The 15,967-nt window shown below is 38.4% G+C and overlaps 1 protein-coding gene across 2 annotated transcripts in view; it reads right to left on the reverse strand.

Moving 5' to 3' along the window:
* The window catches only part of SPAG9 (sperm associated antigen 9), a 105,794-nt gene that overhangs the window by 65,670 nt on the left and 24,157 nt on the right, over positions 1–15,967 (reverse strand). For both annotated transcript variants that reach the window (XM_083353922.1, XM_083353921.1), the window contains exons 4-5: positions 12,969–13,063; positions 5,150–5,303 (exon numbers count right to left, since the gene is read on the reverse strand). In XM_083353922.1, coding sequence (XP_083210048.1) covers positions 5,150–5,303; positions 12,969–13,063 — 249 coding nt within the window. The remainder of the gene's footprint in view (positions 1–5,149; positions 5,304–12,968; positions 13,064–15,967) is intronic.

A 15,967-nucleotide genomic window follows, 5' to 3' on the forward strand; every position in this document is an offset into this window, starting at 1 on the left:
CAATAACCAGAATTTAGTAAAAATTTTACAACTGTCAAAGTCAAAAATATCTGGCAGGTAATCTACCCCAACACTCACAAAACTACCAGTAGATCCAGATCATCCCTGATATATACATCTTGATCTGAACAATGGCTTATCTATACGTATAATTTAAAACAGGCATCCCCAACCCCTTGACCATGGCCCACTACCAGGCCGTGGCCTATTCCATAGCTGGACACACATGCCTGCACAGTTCAACTTCTGTGAGTGGTGGGCCAGTGGGCAATTGCATGTGCATACCGGCCTGCCGCTTGTACAATTTGAGCTGTGCATGTGCACGCTGGCTTGCTGCTTGCACAAGGACTGTGTGCATGTGCGCACACGCCAGCCCACCAATTGCATGGCCCGGTTCCCCCCTCCCCTCCCCAGTTGGGCCACCAAGCTGCAAAAGTTGGGGGTCGCTGCTTTAAAGCTAGAGAAGGAAATTGTCCCTTATATCTCATATTCAAATTCTAATTTCAAATTAGAATTAAAAAACATTGAGAAAGTTAAAAAAAAGTCACAGAAGAACACAAAAAATGAGAACTACCATTTATTGGTTGTAATTCCATGCACTGGTACATCATTTTGGAAAAAAAGGTACTGCATCCTGAATTATCATTCTTTAAATTTATTTGCTGCTTGATTCCCAGGGACTCTGCAGTTCACAAAACTATTTAAAGCAAGGGTCCCCAACCTTGGTAACTTAAATATTTGTGGACTTCAAGTCTCAGAATTCCTCAGCCAGCTTGGCTGAGGAATTCTGGGAGTTGAAGTTCAGAAGTCTTAAAGTTGCCAAGGTTGGGGACCTCTGATTTAAAGGATGAAAATAAAGACAAGAAAAACAAGAAATAAAAAAGGATAGAGATGGCAGAATAACAAACCAGGTAGAAACAAAACCTAGGTCAAAAAAAGATGTTATTCATCCTCGCCAAGGGCCTGGATGAACAGCCAGATATTCTGGCTCCTCTGAAACACCAGCAGAGCAGGGCCATTCAGATCTGAGCGGGGGCGAGCTCATTCAATAGGGCAGGTACTATGACAGAGAAGGCAGACTTCTGGGGTCCTGATAGACAGCATAGTTTCAATGAAGGAATCTGGAGAGTACCATATCTGCCATAATAGGCTGGGCAGATACTGTTCAAGATAGGTAGTCCCTCAAGTAACCTGGCCCTAGGCCAAGTATCTTTCTCAAATGATTTACCTGCATTAGGTAAATGGTTGAAACAAACTATTTTATTTTAGCTCCTTATCCTTAATGGACAGATCATGAGTATCAGATTGGAACAGACTGAATGAAATACTCATTTACATCCTTTCAAACATCCTACTTCTATATCCTTCTAAAAGTTGTATTTCTCCTCTTCAAGGAAATAGACAAGAAAGGTACAGGTGGTTCTTGTTTAATAACCATTCCTTCAGCGAGTCTTCAAACTTATGACCGTGCTGAATGGTAATTATGACAGCCCCTTGGAGTTCCAACTGTCAGAAACAAGGTCAATAGGGAAACCAGTGGGAAGTCAGAAGTTGCAGTGAAGAAAGCTCCTCACTTAACAAAACTGGGACTGCTAGAATTGCTGTGGTTAAGAAGCACAGTCGTGTGATATAATGCTTTACAACTGCATCACTTAACAATGGCAATTCTGATCCTAATTGCTGATGTTAACTGAGGACTATCTGTAACAGGAATAGTAGTATCAGTCAATAACGTGTCAAACTCGAGGCCCGCAGGCCAAATCTGGCCTGTGATGTGTTTAGACCTGGCCCGCAAGCAGACTAGGAGGAGGAGGTACTGAGTATTTAGCGGGGGTCGGTGAGCTGAAGCGGCAGCAGCGCCAGTGAGGCCTGGGGAGAGTCAGCTGGAGCTGCAGTGTTGCTGGGACTCTGCTGAAGCCCAAGGATCGGCACGCGGGGTTCTAGCTAATCGGGGCTTTCGGCGACTTCGGAAATGGTTGGCAGCCAGGCACAAGCAGTCTTCAGGGCAAAGTGTCAGCTGGATCTGTGAGGCTGTCGGTGCTTGGCAGGGACCCCAGAATCAGCGCAAGAAGCTCCAGCTGATGAGCGCAGGATGAAAAAGCCAGCCGGGCAGTGAGTGAATGCATGGGGGAGGGGAGGAGAGGATGTAAAAGGAGGGGTTTGGGTGGGAAGGAGGAGGAGTAAGGGGAGAGAGAAGGCGATAGGGAGGAGAGGAGAGATGTCGGTGGAGCAAGCCTAAGGGAAAAAAGGGGATAGGAGAGAAGAGGCTTCTGTGGGCCAAGCCTGAGGGAGAGAAGTGGACAGCAACTGGCACTTTGAGGGCAACCATAATGCTGATGCGGCCCTCAATGAAATTGAGTTTGACACCTCCGGTTTATTCTAACTTACAATCACTATGTTCTTCATAAAACCACTGACATTTTAGTCCCACCTTCATTGCCTCATTACTTCTGATTTCATGGATACAGGTAGTCCTCAAGTTACAAGTGTAACAGAGCCTGCCCATTCCACTTGTAACTCGAAAATTTGTAGAGTGAATCTAGCACCTCGAACAAGATCACTCCCTTGCTCATTAAAACACACGCGGCTCGTTAAGCAAACATGAGGTATCTCAGAGTAGGGAAGGCCATGGAGGGCCTAGTGATGGAACAGGCCCCCAAGGCCTCCCTGACTCACTAAGATACCACATGCTTCCCCCTCCCTTCCTGCTGCACTGGACTCACCTGGAAAAGATCCGTCTCCTCTCTGCCGCAGTTCCTACTGCCACCCAGATCTGAGGCCAGGGGACGCTTCCGCATTCCTCCTGAGGCCCGATCCAGGCTCCAGAGGCCTCTTCCAGGCCACTGCCGCCCAGATCTGAGGCCAGGGAAGCGTGCCCCAGCTTCGGTTCTGTTCTCTGTTGCAGAGAACAGGGACCTAAAATACCATTAGATCATGTGAGATCAGTAGCATGAGATCTCGCCCCACTAATCTCACATGATCTTGTGTTACTTTAGGCCTCCATTCTCTGCGAACGCACCGAAGGCCTGGAACAGCCAAGGAAGCGAAGGATCTCAATCTTCTCAGGGTAAGTATTGAAGGCCTGGTGCCTAGGGAGATCCAGGGTGGGGGTGGGGAGGGAAGGAAAAACCAGGGTGAATGTTGCAGAGCCACTGCAGTCACTCGTAAGGGCGAACGAATGCCGTGGTGCTGCAATATTCATAACTTCGGGACTTGTTCATAAGTACTAGGAAGCGCTCATCATGTAACTTTGAACGAGCGTTAAGTGAATGCTCGTAACTCGGGGATTATCTGTACTTTATTTATCTGTACTGTATTTTCATTTGTATCAACCTATACAAGAGGGCTGTATCCCACCCTGTTTAGGTTCATTATTGCAAACTATCAAATTCAATTTATTTTTCTACTGACATAGTTCTAATCTTTATCATAAAGGAGATTTTTTTTTCCTACATAGCTGTTTGTCCATTATGCTCTGCCTACTTGGGCAAGATATTCTAGGATTATCTTCTGCTCCAGCAAACACTTCCAGAAATAGTTTTAACTTTGCTGTTAAGAGTGACATTCCCAAATCCACTAACTCCTCCCCCTAAAATCCACCAAAAATACCCTGACTTATTAAAAGAAAAACATCTGTAGTTTTATTCCATAAATCCAGAGTGAAATGAAATTTCACTTTGTCTAAATATTTCCCAGCTTCTGTATTGTACCCACATCATGAAAAGAATGCAGCACTCAAACTACTGACCTTAGCAGTAAAAAAGCTCCCAATAAAAAGCCTGGTTACCAACAGAAACAGAACTTGCAGACCTTTGTTTGAAAGGTTACAAGGAAATTTAGACTATTCTAATTGCAAAGTGACCATTCATTTTAAAAACTGCAACTGTTCTTATGCTGCTGCTCTTAAAGTATCAGGTTATCTGGATAAATTTAAATTAATGCTTCGTCAAAGCTGATAAATACTACTAAGAAAAATATGATTATATTGCTCTAAGACCTTAAGTGGAAAGTACGATTTAAACCTCATTCATCCATGAAGTTTCAAGTGACCTGTGAGCAGTTACACTTTTTCATTCTAAACTAACTCATATGGTAGCTGTTCAGAAGCTGCCCAGAGGGGAATTTTCTCAGTTTACTTTGCAGTATTTAGAATATCAATGAATTTAAATATTTCAGATATGTCCAGACAAAGTAGAAAAGATGATCCTTCACCAAAATGCCCAGGAAAAAGTGCAAAAGATTATCCTTCACCAGACAATCTAAAGTTCATGTGATCCACGTAGCAGTACATTTAAATATGTAAGAGTTAACACTACTTTTTCATTAGCTTCATTGACCCACAACCCAAAGTGCACCAAACAATGTATCAAGTTCAAGTTGAAGCTTTAGGGTTATAATTCTGAGGTGAAAAAATATGTGTGCTTACTGACCAATTCATGTGAATGGATTCATATTATGGCTTTATTCAGGGCTACAGTATAATAAATGCTTGCTAGGTGGATACCATGCAGTTTAGAGGAAAGGGGATCAGTAAGTCCCACTAGAAAATACAGTGAGTGCCATGACATTTCTGATTTAAGGAGTAAAACTCTGCAAGACATTTCATTGATTGCAACAACAGTTATACTTTTAGCCAGCATAAAATTAATCATTTCAATACAATTATTGCTATAAATGAATTATTTAAACAAGCTTTTTTTAGATAAAAAAAATATACGCTTGGTTTAATGCTCTGTCCTTATGCTTTTTTTTTCCAACAGAAGTCTTCCCCTAGATCCTTAAAAACAAAACCACAACCGTGCTTGTCATCAAAATCTGAAAACAGTAAATATAAATATTAATAATTCCTAAAGATAAACAGAGTAAGTCCTCCAAAGGATTCTACCCAACTGCAAGCTTAGAAAACAGTGTGTCTAAAAAATTTGAAAATGTTGTCTTCCCATATTTCCAAGTGCAGATATCAATCAGCTTTTCAATAAACCATACATTAGAAGAAAAAGGAACTTACCTTCAACTCACCTGGAATGAGTTTCAAAAATTTGTGCACTAAGAAAAGACAATTGGAAGTTTAGCTTTTGTTCATACACATACTTCCTGAGGAACAAATTAATAATTTTTTTCACTGTGAAAATTAAAACAGCTCCTTTACCTTGAGGCTGGTGCGGGAACGAGGCTGACTTAGTTCACGGAACTTCCAACTATCTGATCCAGGAGTTTCCACTGATCCTCTCTGAGAATCAGGAGTAAGAAGTGGATCTCCTGGAGGGAGCGGAAAGATGCCCAATGATATAGGAGGCTCCTTTCTGTAGATAAAGGGGACAATATCATATGTTATAATTTCTTATAGATTCTCGATTTTTGAAACTTAAAATGTTAAAATCATGTTTGCCATTTCAAACCGATTCACGATAAATACTCTCTTACGCTACTTTACATGTAGGCAGTAGACAATGTACATATTAATTCATTTAAGGCCATGTTACAAACATACTTTGCTGAAATAAAGCTCATATCAACATCTCATTAGAAAATCTTGGCTTATTTTAAGATTATGCATATATTTCTGAGCAGGAAAGCACCATAGCAACTATACACTACAAATATAGAGAAAGAAATGAAATAGGCATCAAGTCTGGAAAAAGGCAACCAATGGTTAGAATTTAAAACTAATTATCAAGTAACTGTGATTTCAAACAGCTTTTGCTAAGGGAACACAGACTAAAAACTCCCAGAAAAGCTAAACTTCCCGCCCCCCCAAATTGAATAAAGAAAATATATCATGGAATAAACTGCATTTAAGTATGCAGTTCACTTCACTTTGCTTTTAAACCAATACTTTCCCAAAATATTCAATCAAAGGAGATTTTTCTGCCTAAAGGAAAGATCACTGCATTTCATCTCTTAAATATAGATATTTGATTTTCACCTGATGAAAATTAAAGTAGAATGATTAATATTTATGATAAAAAATATTTACTTATATTTTTTCTTGATGTTTTTAATAAAGCTAGGCCAAAGCTGAATGATATAGGACTTTTCAACACTGAAATAAAGAGAAAAATAAATTTATATTATACAAAAGTTTCTAAACTCCCATCCTTAACCTCATATTAAATGCTTGAGAAAACATATTACCCTGCAATATTGTAAAGATACTTTCTGGGAAAGGAAGCCACACAAATAGTTAGACCAAGAGATGCAAGGGCTAGTTACAATAACAAAAATAATATTCTAATTGTAAATTTAAATGGTTTACAGATCAGATTTCTCAGTGTCAGAGGAACCTGATTTAAATCAAGGTATTCCTGCCTATTTAAATTAATGTTTTGAATGGAAATTAGAGCTTGTGGAAGATAATACAGGCTATCTTTCCTTTGGAGAAGCTGCCAACTTATTAAGTATCATTTGGGACTAGAGAATAAAAGGATCCTCGTTTCCATATGGAAGAATAATTAATTTAAAACTTTGGCTGCCACACAAACACATTCACGGTTTCAGAGAATGTTTAACAAATATTGACTACAGTCAAACCAGCACAATCATTTGACTATTCAATTGATTAGTATGCTAGTCCTACACATCCATTCACCAAACTTGCTCTGTACTCTATAAAGCTTTCATTCACACTGTATCACCAGCCAACTTTCCCACAGAAAAGGTGGCTCCAAGTGGAACAAGATCAAGAAACACTGATTTAACTACTGTGAGGTTTCTACAGCATTTTAGACTAGTGTTCCTGGGTAGGACATCTATAGCTGCAGGCAGCCATCTCCATTGCTATGACTGCAAGGTCTAGGTCACACCTATCATACTACAGGGTTTTGCCCCAAAGATAATGACTCTTCCCGCTGCAGTATTTGGTTATCCTAATGAAATACCATTTGCACACGGGCAAAAATGAAAAAGCAAGCTGGGCTGACATGTGGCCAGGCGTACTGCAGGAGGAAAAGATAGTTACATATCAGCAATGAATCGTTTATGCCACAAGCAATAGAAGACGGAACAGAAAAAAATCTCTTTGATTCAACAAATCAACACAGTGTAAAATATCAGGTCAGGCAGTTAAATAAAAAGAGTAAATGAGGAACTATAAACTACAATCAGCCAACATCTCCACTAAGGGTTATGTGCCAAGTGTACATCACATCATATGTTCTGGCTTCCTCTCAGTGCCCTGATTAGCTTGACAGCGTCTAATGGAGGCTTGTATATAACTCTGTTCTGCCATTGATTTCCACTCACCACCAAACTGAAAATATAAGCTAAAAACAAGCCATGCTATTGTTTTTTTCTGACTAGTCACCAGCACATTATACACCCATCTGAAAACAATTTCTAACAAAGTAGCAGCAGCTCTCAGCACTGGTATACAAAATAGGCAATTGCAAACAGATTCAAAAAACGTAGTAAGCATGTCTCTATCACGTATCTATCTAAAAATGTTAAAATTGTCCTGAAACAAATTATGCTGAAGAAGATGCTCATACAGGAACAAAAATGGCAATCGTTATAGATCCATATGAATTTCTTGAATAACTCATAATAATGACATGGACAATATTCATATAACTTAGAACTTCTATATGTAAGCAAAAGGAGGTCCTTTCTTATGGCGATCCTCTTTTAAAGTATGCCTCACCTAAGGGGGTCCACTGGAGTTCATTGAGCAAAGTCTGGGAAGTCATTCTGCTCATTGATCTGTCTCTACTGCTCACTCTGATCTTGTTCATTGCTCATGAATTATGCCTTCGCTAATTGATGTGGTCATAAAGTGCAACATCAGGTGACCAAATTGTTTAGTAAAGGCAATCTGTCATAACCCCAAGATCTGCAGGTCATTAAGTGGAAAGAGTCCCAGATAAGCAGTGTAGGGGTGCCGCAAACTTGTGTGAGAAAGAGCTCAGGGAGGCTGGGAAAGAGGGGGCTGGTAGGTGCAAGCAAGCAAGAGGGAAGGGGGGGTGCAGTGCGAGCAAGCAAAGAAATGTTGGGAGGGGTGATTTTTGACTTTCCCTGCTGGCTTCCCCATTGATTCTGCTGGTGGGAAGCCAGCAGAGAAAGCTGAAAACAGCGATCACCCAAATGTGGGATGCTGCAATGACAGGAACTTTGAGAACAGGTCATAAGCCCCTTTGTTTAGGGCCATCATACCTTCAAACAGTCACTGAACAAAGAGTTGGAACTCAAGGAGTGTATGTATTGTCTTCATTTTTTAAATATTTTGTTTTCAACATTAATCCTTTTTTAAACATTGTGAGGAATTGTAAGAAGTTTTCGACTGGAAGAGTAAATATTTGTGGGTGACTCTAAATTTTACTTACATTAAACTCAGAAATCAGATAAAATTATGTTTTGCTTTAAGAATGAATGTTTATCAATTTAAAAGACCTCAGATTAGTAGTAAAGGGTATAAAAATCTGAAGGAACTGGAAGAATTTCCACTTCTGTCCTGAATTCAAATTATTGCCTGCTGTTTTCCTTTTTGTATACATGTTACGAATGTACAAATAATGCAAATACAAATACACAAGCATCAGAACTATATTAAATATAACGCTTAAAAAATGTATAGTATCCAGACTTCTTTTCTGTGTGTGCCATTCAGATGTGATTAAAACAAGATAATTCAGTTAAATGTTGGCAAATTACACACATACTATGGCTATACAGGAGTTCCAATTCAATTCCAAAAATTGTTTGGGAGCACTCAGGGGCATAAATGTATCCCTTGTTTACAACTCTTTAAAGTAACTGCATCTTCTCATGATACAAGATGACAGTTTCAGAAGGCATTTGTACAATCCCAGAAAAACTCAGTTGCTTTAAAAAGCTGAAGGAAATGCTATTTCTATGCTGCTGCACATTCCAAAACACCTTTCTGAATGGAATACAAAGTATGGCAGAATCTTAATATATAGTATCTCTCTTATTCGTCAAAACACAGCTTCACTGCATTTGATTAAAGGCATTTGATAAAAACAGCCCTTGAAACAAAAATATTAACACATGCAGTCACCTATTTTCCATCTGATTTCTGTACAGTAGTTTCTAATAGTACCTATTTCTGAAACCACTCATTTCACAATAAAAGCCAAGATAATGCACTGATAAAATACCCGATTGTAACTGTTTATCAGGCATCATACAACAATTACTAAAATCTATTTGAATATACGCACATACACAGTTCACCATCAGCAACAATGTACTTGGTGTGGCTACTACATGAGCTATCCAGGTCTTCCATACAACTTTAATATAAGCAGATTCCCAGTCTGTAATTAAGCTCTATTATGTATCATGTGAAAAGTGTGTGAAAAGATATTTCAGGTATCTATAAACATAACGCAAAGCCATGGCATGTTTAAATCATCTTTACTGAATAACATTCACACATTGTAACAAGCCATAACATGGGGCATTTATATCTATTAAGTCATTTTACAAGATTTAATACTAGAAGAATGAAAAACACACTTTATGTAGCGTCTTAGTGTGAACAAAACACTTCTCAAACTCCTGAGGCAGCTGCATCGTCTGAAGGCCAACCTAGCAAGTTTGAGCGCTTTCCCGGGTTTTCCATTCTGCTCAGTCTGTTATCTAAAGCAGACATGTCAAACACAAGGCCCGGGGGCCGGATCCAGCCCATGAAGTGGTTTCATGTGGCCCGCAAAGCCATCCTGGAAACAGTGAGGGAACGGCCCCCGCTGCCTTGGCCCTGGCCCAGAGACCCTCCTTCTGCCAGAGACCCTCAGATCTGTCCCACTCCTGCCCAGGCCCCCATAGGCACCCTTGATGCCAACGATGTAGAGCTGGCCACGCCCACCCAGTAGGCCATACGCACTCTAGCCACGCCCACCCAGTAGGCCACGCCCACCCAGGCCATACCCACCCGGCCCCCTGAGGGCAACCGCAATGCTGATGCGGCCCTCAATGAAATTGAGTTTGACACCCCTGATCTAAAGAAAGCCACTAAATGCAGAAAATGCACAATAAACAACCTAAGCCACAATTCGTCAAGGAGAACTTCACTTGTACAAATATACTTTGTTCAGTGTGTCTTTGAATGCTTTGCACAGCTCTAATTCAATCTTCTCACTTGAACTACTTTGAATTCCACTGCTTCATTTAGCATTCTCCTCTAGCTTCAAAGTTTCCACCTGATCTTGAAATATGTCTTGTCAATGGAAAGGATGTGACCGCTTTTTTATAAGACTGATCTTATAAGTAGTCTGTTTTTAACAAAATATACGAAGATGCTTCTATATTCTAGTGTAATGGTACCAAGTATTTAAAAAAAATATTTTTTCACTTATCATTTCTATTGGCCAACTCTGAATATTTTACATTCTGCCGAGAAACTAGTAAGGAAGCAACCAGCATTCAAATTTATTATTTTTTGTTAAATTTATTTGCCACCCATCTTGCCATGGGCTACTCTGGGCAGTTTACATCAAATGGGGGGGAAAACGACTTTAAAAAAAAGTTAATTTGATTCATCAAATATGAGTAGGAATGGGGTATGTGTAAATGCAATATAAGCCATGGAAAGATGCTACCAGAATGAGTTCTATAAATGTATGCTTAAATCCACCATTGTGCTCCATTTATATTAGCTCCACTGTAAAGGGGTGAGGGGAAGATCTACCCATCTACTTTATATGTTCAGCTATAATATGAATGAAAGAACATTCAGGTCCTTTATTCATTGTGTGAATATCACATCTGAAAACTCACAATCAATTCTTCACAATTGGTCAGATTCCTTACTGGCTTGCAAAAACTAGATAAAAAGCAATTCTCAGCTACTGAAAGCATGAATACTAATATTTGCAGCCTTCAGCAGGCGCCTACAAAATGCACGCCTACAATTTAAGACCCCGGTTAATGCATAAACTTTATTTTGCATCCAAAGGTTTATACATCTATATAGATATAGATAGCATTTAAAGCGTTGTGGAAGCTTTTACATTAAGCAGCTTTTTGTAAACATTATTGACAAAGCAAAAAGATCCATCTGTAATAAAATTAAATGCCTTCATTTCGTATTCTTCAGACTTTCTTATGGTCTTTTACTTTTAAATTAAATCTCCTTAGACTGGATTACCAGAATCTCCTGATTATGTTAAGACTTCTTTCTCCCTTGGGATATTCCAGGGAAATATGAAAATCCTAATACCCCACAGGAGTTTGTAGAAGTTCCTATGAGACAAAGCAATTCAACAAAATACACTGATCCACTTACATTCATGTTCCTGTAAAAGCCATATATTCAGCTTACTTTATGTAACAGCAGAGTTCTAATTGGAAAGAACTGGATCAATGGATTCCACCAAAAATGCATTGTAAAGGTAAAATTTCATTAGGGAAAGGTTCCAGATAGAAACATTTTTTTATTAAATTGTGGATATTGGACCGAGACATTTGATTTTTATTTGCTAGCTATACCTTAATATGCATGCAATTATGCATGCAATCAATGCAGATACTTTTTAAAAAAATAGAAGTTTTCAAACAGCAATATTGAACAATGTTGCTGTAAAAGTAGTTTGATAAGTCCAGATAAATATCTGCAACTCAGTACTCTGGGGTGAAACAAATATTACTAAATATGGGTTTAAAAAGTATACATTTATATCCTATTTTTCACATTATAATATTCCTAAACGCATGTCAACAATCTATTTAGAGAAATAAAAAGCAATTATGCAATTTGAATAATTTCTGTTGGAAGAATTAATCCCAGGCAGATTATACATGATTCTTGGGAGCAAAACACCAACTGAATAAACGAAAGGCTGTTACAGAAAGCTTTTTGAAGTTGCTAATTGAATAAAAGATTTTCTCAAGAAACAACTGATTTTGTAATCTCAAACAAAGCACATCAAAAAAACTTGTCCCATCTTTAAAATGGTAAATTGTACATTTTACATAGTCTACAAAATATCAAACTGAGATTTGAAAATGGCACTTCAAATCAGCATCGCCCCACCATTTCCCACTTTCTACTCCTATTCAAGAGAGGAGAAATAACGTGGTAGGCAAAGAACAAAGAATATTTTTTAAAAAGCAAAGGTTCCGGGGTCAGAATACCTGAGAATCCTTGGTAAATTCTGCGTCAGAGCTGGCACACCAGTGGATATAGAAAAGTGCACAAGCAGCAAAACGGAAAGAGACACTAAAATAGCTGAATTAATGACCACCGCCCCGCCAACGAAGCCAAACACAAATAGCAGCATGCATCCAGGACTCATGGCGCTGCGCTGGCATGGTGAAATGCAAGAACCGAGGCTACGCAGGGGACAAGGGAGTATCTTTGTAGTAAAAGTCTGTCACTGAGCTGCTGCCACAGAAACAATGCCATCGACAGCAGCTTTCCACTATTTTCTGCAGCAGCTCCAAAGCAAAATGACATCACCTCGCTCTCCTCCCCCACCTACAGAGGAAAAAGGAATCCGAGCGGCTTCTCTTTTCTTCAGCATCTATGCAGCAACCTAAGGATACAAGCAAGCTTGTTGGCAGTTTCCTCCACCCCCTACGCTGAACCTTTGCAGCCTGGCTCCACTTGATTGGATGGGAAGCTCAGGCATCTCCATAATGTAGACAAAGCTTTACTTGGAGATCTCCTTTCATGAAAATGTGCACAATAGTATAAAAAGGGAAATGAGATTCAGTTATTTCACACCCTCAACTGCATATCCTTTTGTTGTTTTTCGTCTCTGTTGGAGAAGGGAAAGAAAAATCCTGCTACATAAAAACCTATATGAGTTTAGACCTAAATCAGTATTAACTAGGCAATTTTCCCATTAAAATAATGTTCATTCCTCCTGAAAGATTTCTACAGTCTTTCTTATAATCCAGCAAAAAATGTAATTGTGACTCTCTAATCTTTATTTAAGATTTTTAAAAAAAACAAAGCCTTGAAACAAAAATGAATGGGTTTCACTCAAACAAAATTCAATGAAGCTTACCTAATTCTACTGTGCGTGATGGGCTCTGGCTGTTCACCTCCTGTCAACTGATGAAATTTTGCTCTTTCCAAGTGTTCCATGTAATTATGAATCATCTGTTGTTAAAAAGGAGGGAATAAAAGACTTTAAACTGTTTCATACCTATTTGTTTTTTTAATTATTTCCTTTTAATTCACTGTCAAGAAACTACTATCAGATGTATGTTTTATGTATTTCAGACTGTATAAAACATCCCATGCATCAAAAACTATCTTCATAATACGTTACTTTGTTCCAAAGTTATTTTTCCCCTTCCAATGTACAATTTTACCTTAATTTATCTTTACATTAATACAAGCGGTCATTTTTTTTCCACCTCCACACTTTTATAAAATTAGGCAATTTCAGCGACATGAGACAAATAGACACTTTGTCACCCAAGTGCAAACCAAGAGAACCAGTAGAAGCCCCATCCGTGATTGAGTGGAAAAGATACCTTAGTAAACTGAGAAAACTTCACATATATTTGGGGAAGGATGGGTGGCTGGAGAAGGTTACACTGGTGCCTACTTCTGATGTAATGAGAAACCATGATTCCTCCCTATATGTGAATGGGCTGTGGAAGATTCTGTGAGAAAATAAGAAGTTTTCGCATCTTCTTTTAATTACAGAAGAATTACCTGTAAGCAACTAAACGTGGGGAACTGAAAACAAGTCTTAACAAACAGATGTTTCAGATCCAACTTTTTCAGAAACCATAATTAAAACAAGTAATGTGTCAGGACCCACCTCAATCCACATCTTAGGAAATAAGAACTCTTGGATGCAAGTTTAGTCCAAAAGGAAAATGTTTACTAGGATGGAATCGATTGTGGCAATACAAGACGGAATCTGACAAAAGTTACATTTCAATCCTATATAAAGCATTCCCATTTCAGCCCCTCCCCTCATCCATTTGGTCAGGCTCTCATCAGCTGCTAGGTGTCAGGGCCTTCCATGGGAAAGGGAACTCTCCTTGGTTTTATGGTTATTGCTTTCCTTTTCAGTTGTAAATGAAGATGCAATCCAGACCTGTCTGTCCCCCTCCCTCCCCCAGTTAAAACATCCCCTGTTGTTTGAAAAGCGCTTTAGTAACCATCCTCTCCCCCCCCCCCTCGGAGAGATGGCAGAATCCCCAGAAATAACACATTGTTCTACCTATACAATTATGAAATGTGATATAAATGGATTCTGACATAATGTGACTTTTAAACACAAGAGGAGACATGCTTCCCTTTATCTTGAGAAGGGGAATGGGGGAGCATAACGGCTTCTCATTACATCTGAATTGAGCCAGAGAAGTTGACACTGTTCTTCATTTAACACATTTAATACCCCTGCCTTGTTTTAAGATTACATTTTATTTTCAAAAGATTGGCAACTAAGAGTTTTGAATGAGTGCACATACGCAAAACAATGTATCTGATAGGATATGAATTTTTAATATATTGTGTCAGCATGCCATTTATACTACAATGAGGGACAGAAGGATATTGCTCTCACACCCTGTTGGTTTTCCCATTGTTGAAAATGAGATGTTGATCTCTCTTGGTCTGGACTAGGTGAAGACTCTTGGTTCAATTATTCTGCAGACTACAGCTGACTAAAGCTTTATTGCATTGTATCTTACAGGGGGAAAAAACAAGGGGAAAGAGTAAGACAGTTGCAGAATCCATTCATAAAGAGCTTAGTATATTAGTCATTGATATGAATCCATCTAATTCCATTTCTCTGTGTCACATTAAACTACTTCTAGATCAATTTCATATAAATGTGTTTTTTAGGATTCCTGTTGTAGAATTAGAATTAATTGGAAACTCTAGAATTAAAATGTGTATTCTTACGCTCTTTAATATGCCAACAGTCCATTAAGGTACTTTTTTATCTGAGTAAATGAGACCTATATCAAGGATTTCACCAAGGGTTAGATGGCCAGTTTTATTTACATCACTCCACAAATGGTTAGAAGCTATGTCATACTGTCAGCCAAGTACCTGGTAAGACAGCTTCAAGCAAAGGCCTTTTATCACATTTTTAAAATGTGCGGAAAAATATTCCCCGAATTTCCAGCATCAAAATAGGATCAGATGATACACAGAAAAAGGACACATGTGCATGTTTAAGGATTTCATAAAGATGGATGGCTTATTATTATTTCAATAAGTATGACATTAAAATAGAAATATTTTCATTAAATAATCAATTACTCCCTTCTAAGATAAACCAGTTATAGATAAATGCAAATTATAATTAGTACAAATATCTCTTTTTGAATTGTAACTATCTATAGCTGAGCCTACCATCATTTCATACTGCACTGTGGTCATTTACTATATATCAAAAGGATATTTGTGAACATTTCAGATTAAGCAAAATAGTATGAGACGCTATTTTGTCATTCATAATGCGAAAGTGAAATAATCCAAAGAGAAATTGCTAGTGTGTACAATTAATTCATAAAGAACTAACATTATTTCTAATCTGTGACCTTTATATTTTCATAACTGGATAATATAAACTTCTATGTGATTTACAAATATTCTGAATAATAATCATTTGCTTTTTAAAAAAATAAAAAGAATGAAAATCAGGCATCATTTGTATTTTTATATCATTGCTTATATAACCATAGAACAAAAAAAATTACAATTAAAAGGGAGTTATTAAAATGTGTTTATTATTTCTGATATATTTCTTTACCTGATTGACCAAGAACTGTCTTTATAGTTTTCTTGGAAGTGTTTTCAGAATTAGTTTGCCACAGTGTGTTATTCTGTTATGCTCCTCTTCCTGGAGCTGAGTGAGACTAACTGGCCCAAAGACACTCAGATAGCTTTGTTTCTAAGGCCAGGATTGGAACTCATGATCTCCTGGTTTCTATTCTAACCTGCTGCCTTTATCCACTACAGCAGAGGTCCCCAACGTTTTGGGCACCAGAAACCAATTCCATGGAGAAATGTTTTTCCATGGACCAGAGAGTT

This window comes from Vipera ursinii (genome assembly GCF_947247035.1).
Source record: "Vipera ursinii genome assembly, chromosome: 2".
NCBI classification, from domain to species: domain Eukaryota; kingdom Metazoa; phylum Chordata; class Lepidosauria; order Squamata; family Viperidae; genus Vipera; species Vipera ursinii.